The sequence below is a fragment of the Zootoca vivipara genome, chromosome Z2 (assembly GCF_965207765.1).
Source record: "Zootoca vivipara chromosome Z2, rZooViv2.hap1.1, whole genome shotgun sequence".
NCBI classification, from domain to species: domain Eukaryota; kingdom Metazoa; phylum Chordata; class Lepidosauria; order Squamata; family Lacertidae; genus Zootoca; species Zootoca vivipara.
In genome coordinates, this window is record NC_142585.1 from 1,497,289 (window position 1) to 1,512,904 (window position 15,616).

The following is a 15,616-nucleotide window of genomic DNA, read 5'->3' on the forward strand; positions in this document are numbered from 1 at the left end:
TACTTAGTTGCTCAACATACATCATGAAGGTTGGTCACTGTGAGCTATCTCTCTAGCACATCTACAGTATATGTATTTTGCACTACTGAGCAGGAATGCCATAATCCGATTTATACAATCTGCAGCTCTCTAGGCCCAGATCTCAGTTGGCCCTTGATAACTAATGTGAACTGTCTTCACAATGTGCATTTTTTAGCTTCTTTCTGGTCCCTTTGCCTATAAAATATATATTGTGCTTAACTGAATGGGGACACGAGGTGAACAAAGGTGTTGTATGCCTGTTCCCTCTCTGAACTCACCAGCATCATTTTTCTTGCAGAGTACAGCCGTTTTGAGTCTAAGATCCATGACCTCAGAGAACAGATGATGAACAGCAGCATGAGTTCAGGATCTGGCTCTCTTCGGACAAGTGAAAAGCGGTCTCTCTATGTCCGGTAAGTAAAGTTGCCACCCTTTCTCATAGATGAATACATATTGGTCCTCCTGGATGTTTCTTTGAATGTTCTGTACTAGTAGAAGGTCTGTCTGATTTTTTGGGAAGTCTCTTTTTTCCAGACAAAATAAAAAAAATCCTTCCAGTAGCACCTTAGAGACCAACTAAGTTTGTCATTGGTATGAGCTTTCGTGTGCTTGCACACTTCTTCAGATTTCGTGTGCATGCACAGTTCTTTTTTTCTAGGAAAAGGAGGTATTTTGTGATGTCACTTGCTGAGGATGCTTAGCTTTGTTCTTTTAGACAAAGATTTTACTGGCACGTGTTTCCTTTTCATTGGTAGCAGTACCTTTCATGGCTCAAGCACACTTAGCAATGGCTTGGCTTGGCTGGGAGGGTTTGCCACATGCCTTGTCATCCTTTAGGCCAAGACCCTGTGCAGCTAAAATGAATATAGCCTTTGTCACCTCTCTGTGACAGCATGCTATGTTAGTCTGTATTTCCCATGTGTATGTCCTGTGTGTGTTGCAGTGGCCTTTAAAATTTCAGGGGCACCCTGCATATGTATTTTCCTTGTGTGTGTCCTCCGTGTGTTGCAGTGGTGGACTTTGAGCTTTAAAATTTCAATGGTGCCCTGTGTGACACCAAAATTTGGTGCCACCCCTCCGCTTCTCACCCTCTGTTGTCATTGTTATGGTGCCATCTTGGCTCAGTGCCTAGTGCAAAGGAACCACTCCCCTAAATCTGCCTCTGTATCTTGCTATCTATAGAAAGAAAAGGAGTTGGATTGCTATTCCCTTCTGGAAGGGAAGCCATTTTTAGCTGAGAAAAATAGTACTATTAGGCAGGCAACTTTGCTGTATTTTGGCACCTGCTTAAAAAAAACACCAGGCAGGTAATTTTAACACGTGATTTATTTTGTATGTTTGTTTTAAAACTGCTTGTTTTATTTATATTTTGTTATTTTTTGTAATAGGGCAGCTTGTTTTTAACAGTTTTTTATATTTATAATGAGTATTTTATGTGAACAGGTTTTTTGTTGATTAAGTCAGTGGTTCCCAACAGGTGGTCCAGGGACCCCCAGGGGTCCGCGAGCTATGCCAGAGGGGTCCGCAAGATGCTATTAGAATAAAAAATATATTAAATATATTTCGTATGATAACAGATTTTTTGTTTTGGCTGCTTCCTGCATGAGCAGAGTCTAGCACAAAACTAGAATTAGATAGAGGCAGTAGTTCTGCTGTATGCCGCAAGGACTACAAGAAACTTGGAGATAAGGCAATGAAAAAGATCCTTCCATTTGCAACCACATATCGGTGTGAGCAAGCATTTTCTTCCATGTGTTTCATGAAAAACAAATATAGGAATCGGCTCGACATGCGGTTGGATTTCAGAGTGAAAGTTTCAAGTTTGGAACCTAATATTTCAGAAATAATGGACTCAAAGGACAGATTTAACTCATCTCATTAAGAACTGAAAATTAAAACTACCCTGTTTCTCATATTTTAAGACATACCCATAAAATAAGCCATAGCAGGATTTTAAAGCATTCAAGGAATATAAGCCATACCCCAAAAATAAGACATAGTGATAGGTGCAGCAGCAATGCCGGCCGCAGCAGGAGAAGGAAGAAAAAAAATAAGACATCCCTTGAAAATAAGCCATAGTGTGTTTTTTTGAGGAAAAAATAAATATAAGACATGTCTTATAATATGAGAAACACGGTAACTGTATACTAATGGAGTACTCTGTTGTAACTGTAAAAACGTATAAATATAAAATATAAAAAGACTTAATTTGGCTCTCACTTTTTAATTTTAGGATTAGGAATTAATGGGGGTCCTTGTCACAATAGCGGCTCGATGAGGGGTCCTCGAGAAAATTTTGTTGGGAACTCCTGGATTAAGTGATGTGTAAATCTTGTTAAATAAAATACAAAGTTGCTGAGGTCTGCAGGCTACTTATGATTTACCTTTGTGTGCAGTCTTCTGTGACTTGTCTGGTGCCACTTCTCTGTTTGGCACAGGATAACTGCTTTGAGCAGCTAATTGGACAGAACAGTTAGGTAGAGACAAGATTAGCCTGTAGCAGCAGAGCTATTCCTTTGTTTCTTTTCTCTTTGCTTGCTGACACTATGCCTCTAAGTGGCTAACAAATCTGTTGCCTCAGGAAGGCTTGTTAGGCACAAGGATTTCAGAGACTTGGGTCTTCCCTAACTTTGGGGGAGATACCAAACTTAAGCGATCTGATCCAGTTATGTAAAGCACAATCCAGTTTTGTAGCTGAGAGTTGTTTGCTCATTGAAGAGGGGCTCAATTGATATGTTGCTAATTACTGCTGATGGATATGTCTTCTGGAGCTCCCCACCTTCATAAACACTTTCAGCTCACATAGTTTGCCTTTTTAAAGATAGATTGCCTGTGCTGTAAGGGCTTCTTGTTAACTGTTAAGCTAGCTTGTGTAACATTCTTGGTTGCTCCTGTGATTGAGACAGCATTCTGCAAGTCCTTTTGCACTTGGGCTAACCTGCCCAACCCTTCTGGGTGGGGTAGTTTCAAACAGGTTTTAACTGAAGCTGTTGGAATGGTCTGTCATGCTGCAGGTAGTGGTAATTACTAGGCTTGTTGAAAAATTGTGTTGGGTTGCAAGACAGTCTCAATAGTGCACACACTGACCCTGGCTGAGGTACTGTCTAGGTGTCTTACCCAGTACAGCAAATAAATCCCTAAGTCCAACATGAGCACTCCTTTCGGGAGAATGCTAAAGGTACTTGAAGGAGAGAGACCACAGCAGGTAGGAGCCTGCCTTTCAAAGAATACAGTATAGCAGAAAGTGCCCCCTTTAGTGGGGGGAAAGTGGAATTCTGGAAATGACAGCACCCTAAAGATTGTTAAACTGTTGGGCAAGGTAGTCACCTGCAACTGTAGTCACCTGCAATTCCTGCACAATGTTTGTATTCTTGCCAAAGGATGTAGGCAGCTACACTTGCAGCAATTGCCAGTTGGTTGCCCTACTAGAAGACAAGGTCCAGCAACTTCAGGCCCGTGTATCTACACACTAGAGAATTAAAGAGCTGGAGCTTTTCTGCACCAAGGAAGAGACAGGGGACATCCCTGAGGAGGAGGTCAGTTCCCCAACACAGGAGCCAGATGTATGGAGGAACATGACTCATAGAAGCAGAAGGCCCAGGGATCGCTCTGAGTGTTTAGAACTACACAATCAATTTGAAGTGCTCTCCCTTAACACGGAAGACGAGGAACAGACTCCATTTGAAGATCTCTCCCTCATCACAGTTGATCAGGAATATGAAGACGAGCAGCAAAGTCAGTCCTCAGGGAATATGCAGGTAACCTTGGAAGGGACAGCACATGGAAGAATCCCGACCAAGCTTATGAAGAGGCATGTAGTGGTGATAGGGGGATTCCCTACTGAGGGGTACAGAAGCAGTGATCTGTGGGCCTGACAAGATGTCTCGAGAGGTGTGCTGTCTACCCGGGGCCAAGATCAAAGATGTAACAGAATGGCTGCAAGGAATCATAAAACCCACTGACAAATACCCCTTCCTCTTGGTCCATGTGGGAACCAATGACACTGTAAGCCATAGCCTCCAGAAGATCAAAAGTGATTATGAGGCTCTGGGCAGGAAGTTGAAACAATTAAATGCACAAATTGTCATCTCATCTGTCCTCCCAGTTGAACAACATAGCCCAGGGAGAGAGGGAAAAATAGGGGAAGTGAACAACTGGCTTCACAAATGGTGCAAACAGGAACGGTTTAGCTTCTTAGATCACGGTCTGCAGTTTCTTGAAGATGGACTTCTGGCAAGTGATGGGCTGCACCTCACAAAGGTTGGGAGGAATGTTTTTGCCATGAAACTAAAAAACCTCATCAGGCTGTCTGCCCGCTTGCCTACTCCGAAGAAGTGCCTGCAAACTAGTTCTCAATGGAGGCACTTTGCAAACTGTTGCTTGGCATAATAATATGAATAATAATAATAATAATAATAATAATAATAATAATAATAATATATTTATACCCCGCCCATCTGGCTGGGTTTCCCCAGCCACTCTGGGCGGCTTCCAACAGAAGTACTAAAATATAAAAATCTATTAAACATTAAATGCTTCCCCAAACAGGGCTGCCTTCAGATATCTTCTAAAAGTCTGGTAGTTGTTTTTCTCTTTGACATTTGGTGGGACGGTGTTCCACAGGGCAGGAGCCACTACCAAGAAGGCCCTCTGTCTGGTTCCCTGTAACTTTGCTTCTCGCAGTGAGGGAACTGCCAGAAGGCCCTCGGCACTGGACCTCAGTGTCTGGGCAGAACGATGGGGGTGGAGATGCTCCAGCCTTCAGGTATACTGGACCGAAGCCTTTTAGGGCTTGAAAGGTCAGCACCAACACTTTGAATTGTGCTCGGAAATGTACTGGGAAGTAATGTAGGTCTTTCAAGACGGGTGTTATGTGGTCTCGGCAGCTGCTCCCAGTCACCAGTCTAGCTCCCGCATTCTGGTTTTGTTTTTTTGTTTTTTTAAATGTCTTTATTGATTAAAAAATTAAAACAAAAACACGAAACATACAATTACATACACACATATAAGACTTACATATAACAGACAATCATATCAAACATAAACACTGCCAGATTCTCCAATCTGCTAACAATTCCTACTAAACAATAACCAATAAACATATTTCATTTTAAGCTTCTAATCTATTATTCAAACTTTCAGCTGACCTCCAATTAAACTCACTGTATTTAATCTGCTGTCTAAGTATTTTCACATGTTTCATAAACTTATTACCCTTTATTTTTCCCTTTATCTCTTAATCTTCTGATATTCATTTGTAATAAAAATTGATGTTATACCAGGTTCAGTCTAGTTCTGCCAGAGGGGTTTCTTTTATATTGTTGTTTTTAAAATATTCTTTAAATACTCCCCATTCCTTGTTGACTTCTTGTTTCATCTGCCCTCTCACTCTGCCTGTTGTTTTTGCAAGCTGCATATATTCTACCATTAATACTTGCCAATCCATTATCGTGGGTACTATTTTGTTTTTCCAATTTCTTGCTATTAAGATTCTCCCCGACACAATTCCATACATAAACAATGTTTTCTTTGATCTTCCTATTTCCTTTGGCAAGAGACTAAGTAAGAATACCTCTGGGGTTTTTTTTTGAAATTACATTTCATTAGTTTCTTTAGTTCTTCATATATATCATTCCAGAGCCCACCACATGTGCATATAAGACCCATTCTCTTTTTCACACCTCCAACATGTGGGGGATCTATTCTTATACATTTTTGACAGCTTTTCAGGTGTTGTATGCCACCTGTACATCATTTTAGGATATTCTCCTTTAAATTGTAACAGGGCGTAAATTTGATATCTACTTGCCATAACTTTTCCCATTGGTCTATCATCATGTTATATCCCAGATCTTGAGCCCATCTCATCATCGTTGGTTTCGTTTGTTCTCCCTTCAGCTCCCATTCTAATAGTATTTCATACAATTGTGAGATGTGCTTCCCTTTGTTTTGTACCAATACTTTTTCAAATTTTGATGTTTTCTTTGCTATTCCTATTTTTTTATCTACTAGAAATCTCTGTCGTATCTGGAAATACTGGAACCAGTCTGATATTTTTTCTTTTATTTCCTCATATTTTTTCAGTCTTAATTCTTCTTTTGATCCTTCTATTATTGTTCTGTAGGTAACCCAATCTTTTCCCATGTTTAATTTTTTAACTGCCATTGCTTCTGCTGGTGACGTTCATTCTGAATGAGTTGTTATTTCCGGGTCACCTTCAAAGGTAGCCCCACATTGAACGCATTGCAGTAGTCCAAGCGAGAGATAACTAAAGCATGCACCACTTTAGTGAGACAGTCTGCGGTCAGGTAGGGTCTCAGCCTGCATACCAGATGGAGCTGATAAACAGCTGCCCTGGATACAGAATTAACCTGCGCCTCCATAGACAGCTGTGAGTCCAAAATGACTCCCAGGCTGCACACCTGGTCCTTCAGGGGCACAGTTACCCCATTCAGGACCAGGGAGTCCTCCACACCTGCCCGTCTCCTGTCCCCCACAAGCAGTACTTCTGTCTTGTCAGGATTCAACCTCAATCTGTTAGCCGCCATCCATCCTCCAACCACCTCCAGGCACTCACACAGGACCTTCACTGCCTTCACTGGTTCTGATTTGAAAGAGAGGTAGAGCTGGGTATCATCCGCATACTGATGAACACCCAGCCCAAACCCCCTGATGATCTCTCCCAGCGGCTGCATGTAGATGTTAAAAAGCATGGGGGAGAGGACAGAACCCTGAGGCACCCCACACGTGAGAGCCCAGGGGTCTGAACACTCATCCCCACCACCACTTTGTGAACATGGCCCAGGAGGAAGGAGCGGAACCACTGTATGACAGTTTCCCCCAGCTCCCAGCCCCTCTAGACGGTCCAGAAGGATGTTATGGTTGATGGTGTCAAAAGCCGCTGAGAGATCCAGCAGAACTAGGAAACAGCTCTCACCTTTGTCCCTAGCCAGCCGGAGATCATCGACCAGTGCAACCAAGGCAGTTTCAGTCCCATGATGAGGCCTGAATCCCGACTGGAAGGGATCCAGATGGTCCGCTTCTTCCAGGTGTGCTTGGAGTTGTTCAGCAACCACTCGCTCAATCACCTGCCCAATAATGGAAGATTTGAGACTGGGCGATAGTTGGCCATATTGGCCGCATCTAAAGATAGTTATTTAAGAAGTGGTTTAATAACCGCCTCTTTCAGCGGGTCTGGGAAGGCTCCCTCACAGAGAGAAGCATTCACCACCCCGCAAAGCCCAGCCCTTCCCGGCTAGATTTTATAAGCAGGATGGGCAAGGATCAAGGAGACAGGTGGTTGGTTTCACTCGTCCAAGCAGCCTGTCCACATCCTCGGAGGTAACACTTCCTTCTTCCAAGTGGACTAGCTAACGCTCTGCTGAATATAATGGTTTTTCAAGATAATTAAAGTAAAAATCTTAAATTTAACATGAAGTACTGTTCCAGGAACAGACGCTGGGCCATAATTCCATTCCAGAAAGTTGGCCCATTCAGCTGTACTGCCCTTCTGAATTGGAGGAGTTAACCCACTGCTGCCTGCTTGTTTTCTCCTGCCAGCTACTCAGATGCTGCACAAGAAAACTTGAATAATTGATTAATTGTGGGGCATGAATAGTTTTACTTGGTATATGGATATCTTTCAAGGTGTCCAGTTACAGGAATTTTGTGTGAATGAGAGCTTATAAGAAACAAAGACCTGAGTGCAATGGAGATCTTACTGAAGGGAAGGCCTTAGCTCAGTGATAGAACCAAGATTTTGTATGGAGATGGCCCCATGTTTTCTTCCCAGCATCTCCAGGTTGAATTCAGAAAGACTCCTGCCTGAAACCCTGTAGCACTGCAGCTTGGTTTCCAGGGCTTGGGAACCTTGTAAAGCCACAGAGCCATGTTCCCTCATAAGGATGGGAGCCATATGCCAGTGATGGGCAGGGCCAGAGAAAAGTAGCTCAGTGACTCCTAGTTTAATACAGTAGGCTACATTCCAGCCACACAAGATGCATTCCAGCCAGACAAAGGCACTCAAACAGGACATGAAGCATGACCAAGTAAGAATCCTGAGAACATGTCAGAGGCAAGGGTCAAGGCCAAGGATAAAGCGTACCCTGCTTATTGATATTAAGGAAAGGGGGGGATTTGGCCTCCCTGACTTAAAACTATATTATGAAGCTGCATGCCTTTCATTGCTAAAAGATTGGTTCCAACTTCAAAAAATAGACCTACTGGACATTGAGGGACACAATTTAAGATTTGGGTGGCATGCCTACCTGAACTACGATAAGACGAAGGCCCATAAGGGGTTTACCAATCATATAATAAGAGGCTCATTGTTTAAAGTTTGGGCAAAATACAGAGACCTGTTGGAGCAAAAAACACCACGTTGGATTTCTCCTTTGGAGGCCAAGGCGGTAAAGAAATAAATAAAGATAATTGGATAGCATACAAGTCATTATTAATATATGAAGGCAACCAAGTCAAACTAAAGGGGTATGAAGAAATCAAAAACTACTTAACAGGTTGGCTAGACTACCACCAATTAAATGAAACATTTAAACAGGGCCAAAAAAAGAGGATTTAATGAAGAACCTTCCAGACTTGAAAAAGACCTGTTAAATAACAACAATAAGATAATTTCAAGAATGTACCGCCTCCTCCTTGACTGGGAAGTCAAGGAGGAGGAGGTGAAGGAAGTAATGATAAAATGGGCTCAGGACATCAGACGTACAATCATGATGAGCGAATGGGAGACCCTATGGAAAAGTAATATGAAATTCACAGCATGTTATACAATTAAAGGAAACATGATGAAAATGTAATACCGTTGGTACCTTACGCTATCAAAACTCTCCAAAATGTATAAAAGTATATCAGATATATGTTGGAGGTGCAGGGAGACAAGAGGAGACATGTATCATATGTGGTGGGGTTGCCGGAAAATCAAAGAATTTTGGAACCTCATATATGAGGAGATGAAAAAGATCTTTAGAGTAACTTTTACTAAAAAACCAGAGGCCTTCCTTCTCGGAATTCTGAGCAGTGACATCCCTATAAATGTAAGAGAATTTTTTCTGTATGCCACAGCAGCAGCCTGCTTGTTAATAGCTGCAAACTGGAAAGGGGACAAAATCCCAACAGTAAGGGAATGGCAAAACAAGCTTTTGGATTATGCGGAAATGGCTCAATTAACATATAATTTAAGGGGGAACTCAAAACAATTGTTTGCAAAAAAAAATGGGATATGTTCAAGAGATATCTACAAGAAAATAACAACAATGATGCAATCTCCATGGCAGCATTAGAATGACTCATGTATAAAGCAAACATATAATCCACAGGAAAATGATGGTATGACATCATATGAGAAATACAAAAAAGGATAGCAAGAATACGGTAAGAAAAGTAAGTACATCAACATTACAAACGTGATGTACTTCGGGAGGTGACAGGAAGTCAATATTCTTAGTTTAACAAGTTAGGTTTGATTATGTTTAATTTATGAATATATTTTGTATATATTTGAATTCAATGCAAATAACATAGGAAAAAAGAAACAATCAGCATGTATCTCTAAATATGTAACAAATGTTTAATAGTGTAAGCAATCAACAGTGTACATGAATATAAGATTGTATATGGACCAACATAATAAGGATACTATTTTGCAACAACAACAAAAAGAATCTTGAGAACAAGATGGAGAGGCGCTACATTTGGCCCCCAGGTCTGAGGTTCCTTGTGTAGACACTATTGAACTAGGTGAATCAGTGATCTGACTTGCCAAAGGCATCATTCTATACTCCTAATGTTCTTCATTCCTCTACAGAGCCCTTTTTGACTATGACCGAACTCGGGATAGCTGCTTGCCCAGTCAAGGACTTAGTTTTTCTTACGGGGACATCTTGCATGTGATCAATGCCTCAGATGATGAGTGGTGGCAGGCGAGGCTCGTGACCCCTCATGGAGAGAGCGAGCAAATTGGGGTAATTCCCAGCAAGAAAAGGTGAGTGTTCATTCTGTAATAAGAGCTAGTTTCCAGTTGATATTGCCCACCCTTGGCCAGCCTGCTATCTTTCAGGTGTGCCTGAAATAGCCTGCTAAAAGTAGCTGGTCAGGGAGGGGTGGCCTTTTTTCCACTCTTCACTGATTTATGGCAAGCGAAGTGAACATTTCTTCATGTCCTGCTGGGCAGGTAAGGTGCTACCCATCACAGAGAATGGCTGTGGCTGTAAACTTTGCCCATCTAATGTAGAACTGCAGACCTGGTAGGAAGAAAGGCTAACCACTCATTGTGCCATGTTTGAGAGAGAAATGGGTCCTGGGGAGGGAACAAGGATCAGTGGTGTGGGGGGAGCCACACTTGAATGTAATAATACCTTTTTCTCTTGATGTAATCAGAGTGGAAAAGAAGGAAAGAGCACGGTTGAAAACTGTGAAGTTCCATGCCCGAACTGGAATGATAGAGTCCAATCGGGTAAGTGCTGGTCAAGGGGGGGGAGGGTTGGCATGCAGGAATGGTTAATGAGGTAACTTAATAAATGTAACCATGCACTGTCCAAGGTGGCACAACTATTAATCTAGATCAGGGGATGGTGGAATTATTTGAGCCTAAGTTTGGTAGCTGGAGAATCCTTAAGAAAAACTTATGGACAGGAATTCCTCAGACTTGATTTGTCCTCAGACATGAAAATAAAGCCTAAAGCCCTGCCCCGTTGGCCTTGCAGCATCCTGCTTCCAGCATTTTGTTCCCCATGGCACAAGTTACATTACTGACTGCCAACCGCAGATGCGTAGAACTGGCTCAAAGTTGTTGACGGAATACAGGGCCTATGACTATATTGAGCGGTGGGGAAGCAGAGACAGGGAAGTGTTAGTGACCCTTCTGGTGATGCAAGGGTTGGGCCATAAGGGACACATCTTTGTTGCTGTGGAAATGCTGTTTGGTTAGTCATCTTCCACCATCCCTAAATCCCATTTTTCTCTGCACGTAATTTTTCTCTTATTCCTGTTTACATGTAATTTCCATTATTTCATTTGAGGGGGTAGCTTCCCTGACACTGATCATCATTGCCTTTTCATTTTATTTTTTCTTGCATGCTTTAAACTCCATTGTTTGTTCTTTTTGTTCTTTTGTTTTTTCTTTCTTTCTTCCCCCTCCTTCCATCTCCATCTTCTTCACAGTCGATCAAAACGAAACGTAAAAAGAGTTTCCGCCTCTCTCGAAAGTTCCCATTTTACAAGAGCAAAGAGAACATGGCTCAGGAGAGCAGCGGACAGGAACGTAAGTAGCAGCTGCCCTGCTCAAATTCTGGCTTGGGAGGTTCCTGTGGCCAAAGAGCAGTACACTGCTCACAAGAAATACTGTTCCAGCCCCTGTGGTAGTGAGGTCTTGCTGGATTCGGCACTGAAGAGCCTCAGCTTCCCCAAGGCCATGAACAGCCCCTTGGAGTGAGCATTGCTGTTCACCTGCCTGTGTTGAGAGATGATGCAAGTCCAAGAGGTGTTCTGTTCCCTGCTGTCATCAGCTTGAAACAAGCCCTGGTGTGGGCCTTGTGGTTCCAGAAGAGGTTGCCAGTTGCTCCTGGTATCCCCAGTCACTGTTGCTTGCTCTCCCTTACCTTATCTGCACTAGTTATGCTTCCAGACCACCCTTGAAACTTGTGTCCTTTGATAGGGGATCTGCCAGCCTCTTGAGTATGCCACCTTTTCCTAACTTTCTGATGACTGACCAACATTCTCCCTTCTCTACTGTCATAGGCCAAAAAGCCTGTATAGGGATACAGTAATGCAGCTTGCTCCAACCGATGTTTTTGGAGAGCCCAGTCCTGTGGATATCACAGAAGTTGCTGGTGAAAATGTAGGGCTTTGGTTGCCAGCATACCTCCCTTCTCCGCCCTGTGATGCAAAATAGATTGAGCCAACAGGCAAAAAGATGTGCACCAGTGTAATACATAAAGGTTGCATAATTCGGGCTACTGAGGCACTCTCTAAAACAGCAATAGTCTTGTAAAGTACATGTGACTTAATGGAGAACACTCTCTTAATGTCATATACTGGGAACAGGCCACTGATGAAAGAACTGCCCTGTGTTTGCTGTCAGGCTAGTGTGTGGCACAGTATGGCTTGGCTGCCCCAGTATCATGGGCTCTAATATACCAACCTACCTTAATGCCTTCATACGAGGCAGAATTATACCAGGACAGAACAGATGATTTGTCATCTAGCCCAGTATTGTCTGCTCTGACTGGCAGTGCTTTTCCGGTGACTTGACTTTCACCTGCATCATTATTTAAATGAGGAAATACAATAAATTGAACTGAGACCTTCTGCATGTAAAGCATACATACTGCCATGGGCCAGTGTGCCTTCTCCTGTCATTGACACTGCAAGAAAAGCCACAATTGAAAAGCTTGGTTGCAAATGCTGGGCTTGTGGGAGCCAGAGGAGTGTATTGAAATGCCTGGAAAAGCTTCCAGTTCTGCAAGAGGTCTTCACAGTCTGTGCTTTGTGGAACAGGGCTGACATCTGGGGCTAGCTCCTTCCTCTTGTGCTGTTCATCTACAAACAGTTTCATGCTGATACCTGCAGTCAGCTGTAGAATTAAGAGTGGCAAGTGTGGATTGATGAATGAAATGGACCAAGCCATCTGTTTGTCAGTGTTTTTCTTGGGCTTTTTCCTGGAGTCCAGTTGCCATCTGACAGCCCAGGAGAGTTTTGGAAGAACAAGGGACTCAGCTTGGTGACACTGACCTGGTTAGTCTGGTGGCTCAAAAACACAGGGTCTTATACTCTGCTTCTTCCACAGAGAGGTGGCTACTCTTTGCAGGTCTCTGTCAGTGACCCTGCTGAAGCACCCCTTTGTCTGAGGCATTCACTAAATCAAGGGTAGGAAACCTGTGGCTCTCTAGGTGTTGCTGAACTCTGAACTCCCATCAGCTGTAACTGGCATAGCTAGTGGTCAGAGATGATGACAGTTGGGAGTTCAGCAGTGCCTGAAAAGTCACAAGTTGCCCATCCCTGGACTAGAGCATCTGAGCAGTATTAAGCAGGGCTCAGAAATGCCCAGAGACACCTGGTGCTAAAATGTGTTGGGAAACTAAATAGTCTTGGCCTTCGGGAGGTAACTGAGCTAGAGCTTTGGGCAGGAAACTCTGAATGCCCAGAGGGTTTGGGGCAGAGAGGATATTTGAAAGTGTTGGTCAGGAGCTTTAACTTCACTTGCTATTGCAGCTCTCTGCCATTCTGCACTCCTTTCACTAATGCTGTCCTGGCTCTCTCCTCCTCCTCTCCTCCTCTCCTCCTCCTCTCCTCCTCCTCTCCTCCTCCTCTCCTTTTCTCTTCTCTTCTCCCACTTCTGGCTGGCTGTGAATCAGGACTTCCCTGGGTTAAGTGACGATTATTATGGCGCAAAGAACCTGAGTAAGTGAAATTTCACTGCACATGATCACTTTTCATTGCATGTGTGTGACTGGAAACAAGCTTCTGTGCTTGGAGCAGCCACACCATCCCTGAACCCAGTCAGACCATGGCCACTTCTGAACATCATGTGGGCTGGTAGCCTGCTATGGAGCAAGAGAACTGAGCCTAAAAGACGGCTCACCACTAGAGTGCAGTGAGGAGTACAGTAAATGGGCCAGGACTTCCTGATTATTTGCAAGCAAGTGCTAGGGAAGGATGTTGGCAAGGCAGAAAGGAGGTCCTGGTGTTATGAAATCCTAAGTGGATGAAGCCTTGCTTTCTACCCTGTTGGCATTGTCAGAGAGCCCCTTTTCACCCATGCCATAGAAATGGGAATCCCTCAGCCTGCAGTATCTTAGGGCAGCCCTTGTAGTTTTTTGTCTTGTATTCACCTGCCTGTTCTGCCAGCACCTACCTTTCCTCTTCCCAACCCCTTCTTGTAACTCAGTGATAAGATTGTGCCTTAATGACTAGGAAAAGGAAGCAGAGTAGAAACAGGGTTGTATGTCTGAGCTTCTCCCTGCCTGTGCTTGGGATCCCCTGTGTACACTTGCTGGGGATGAGCTACTGAGGGTGGCAGGATATATGTGGTGCTGCACTTTTGTCTTGGCAAGAGATCCATGTATCTTTTTGCTTCTAGAGAGTAGGGAAGACAAAATTTCCTCAAATAATGCACCAAGTTACCATAAGGTGGGGACTTAGAGCATGTACCAACTATCTGTTCAGCTTGCCCTTGCACTGTTCCTCTCTCTCCCACCCTACCCCACCCCTGTTCTTGTCATCATAATTTGGTGTCTATCTTCTCTTGTTGCATCTGTTTGTACTGAATCAGGGTCTCTTTCTTGGTTGCAGAGGGCGTGACATCAAACACCAGTGACAGCGAGAGTAGTTCCAGTAAGTGTCCCTCCCCTTTGTCCCATACTTTCTGCATGCAAACCCTCAAGATCCTCTGCTTGCTTCACTCTGTGTTGGAGGACAAGACTTGTTTTCCCACCCCTTTCAGGGCTGTTTTACAGCTAGGTCTCCAAACATGTCTTGGGGGCGGAACTTAGAATAAATTTTCAACCATGTATTTTTGGTGTGTGGGTGTAAGATGGATAGGTTCCACAAAGCCACAAACTCTGCATTTTCTTTTTAGTTCTAGGGCCTGAATGCTAAGTAGTTCCCATTCAGATACAGTCCCTGTGGAGTTATGACACCATCTTGCAAATATTGTTGGAATCTAATGTTGCTAAAAGTTCAGTCTGATAACTGGGTAATCCTGAACTGGATGTAAAGATGATGCCCATTTCCCTTGGTACAGAGGCTGCTGCCTGCATTTATTTTGCAGGCTTTGGAATGTGTGCCTCTAGGGCACTTGCCCTTCAGTGCTGGGGATAGCATCCCTTGGAAGATGGCTTCTCTCACGAGGTTCTTCCCTCTAAGGTTGGAGCAGGGTGAGAAGCACATACTGTAGGGAAGGCAGTTCTTCTCACTAACTGTTGTAGAGAGATGCAGCTTTGTGCCTGACAATTGTGTGTGCTTTGCCACTCTGCTCTTACCACTTTTGGGTGGGAGGGAGGGAGGTTGTTGCTGCAAAGACATCTGCAGCACAGGCTGACTGTTTCATCTCCATTTCTTTCAGAAGGGCAAGAGGACACAATTCTGTCATATGAACCTGTGACCCGGCAAGAAAGTAAGTTGGCGAAAGAAGAGCTTGCACTACAATGAGTGGAAGCTCTTGTGTTCCTCTGCTCTGCTTTTCCTGGGTAGTTTTTTTCAGAGTTGACTTGAGACTACACTTTAAGACTCCCTCATATTTTTGTGGCTATGTTTACAGTTCACTATGCGAGACCAGTGATCGTTCTGGGACCCACGAAAGACCGAGTCAATGATGATCTCATCTCAGAGTTCCCACACAAATTTGGCTCCTGTGTGCCACGTAAGTGCTGGTCTCCTGCAGGGAGAAAAGTGTTCCGGGATAACCTAGCATGGGTTAATTCAAAGTGAAATGGAGAAACTTGCACCTGAGCAATGGCTGTAAGCCCTGCACCCTGTTTGAATACTTGAATGAGAAGGGATGGAGAGGGCTCAACATGGCAGCCAGGATTCTGCTGTTAGTTGGTCCTTCTTTTTTTCAACACACTGCAAATGCTGGGTT

The 15,616-nt window shown here is 43.6% G+C and overlaps 1 protein-coding gene across 17 annotated transcripts in view; it reads left to right on the top strand.

Annotated features, from left to right (window-relative positions):
• The window catches only part of DLG3 (discs large MAGUK scaffold protein 3), a 158,202-nt gene that overhangs the window by 137,734 nt on the left and 4,852 nt on the right, over positions 1-15,616 (top strand). For 14 of the 17 annotated variants that reach the window (XM_088665171.1, XM_088665178.1, XM_088665175.1 and 11 more), the window contains 7 exons: positions 320-434; positions 9,845-10,021; positions 10,417-10,492; positions 11,200-11,299; positions 14,329-14,370; positions 15,101-15,151; positions 15,296-15,397. In XM_088665171.1, the coding sequence (XP_088521297.1) occupies positions 320-434; positions 9,845-10,021; positions 10,417-10,492; positions 11,200-11,299; positions 14,329-14,370; positions 15,101-15,151; positions 15,296-15,397 (663 nt within the window). The remainder of the gene's footprint in view (positions 1-319; positions 435-9,844; positions 10,022-10,416; positions 10,493-11,199; positions 11,300-14,328; positions 14,371-15,100; positions 15,152-15,295; positions 15,398-15,616) is intronic. The other 3 variants (XM_088665172.1, XM_088665176.1, XM_088665185.1) reach the window with 1 other exon arrangement.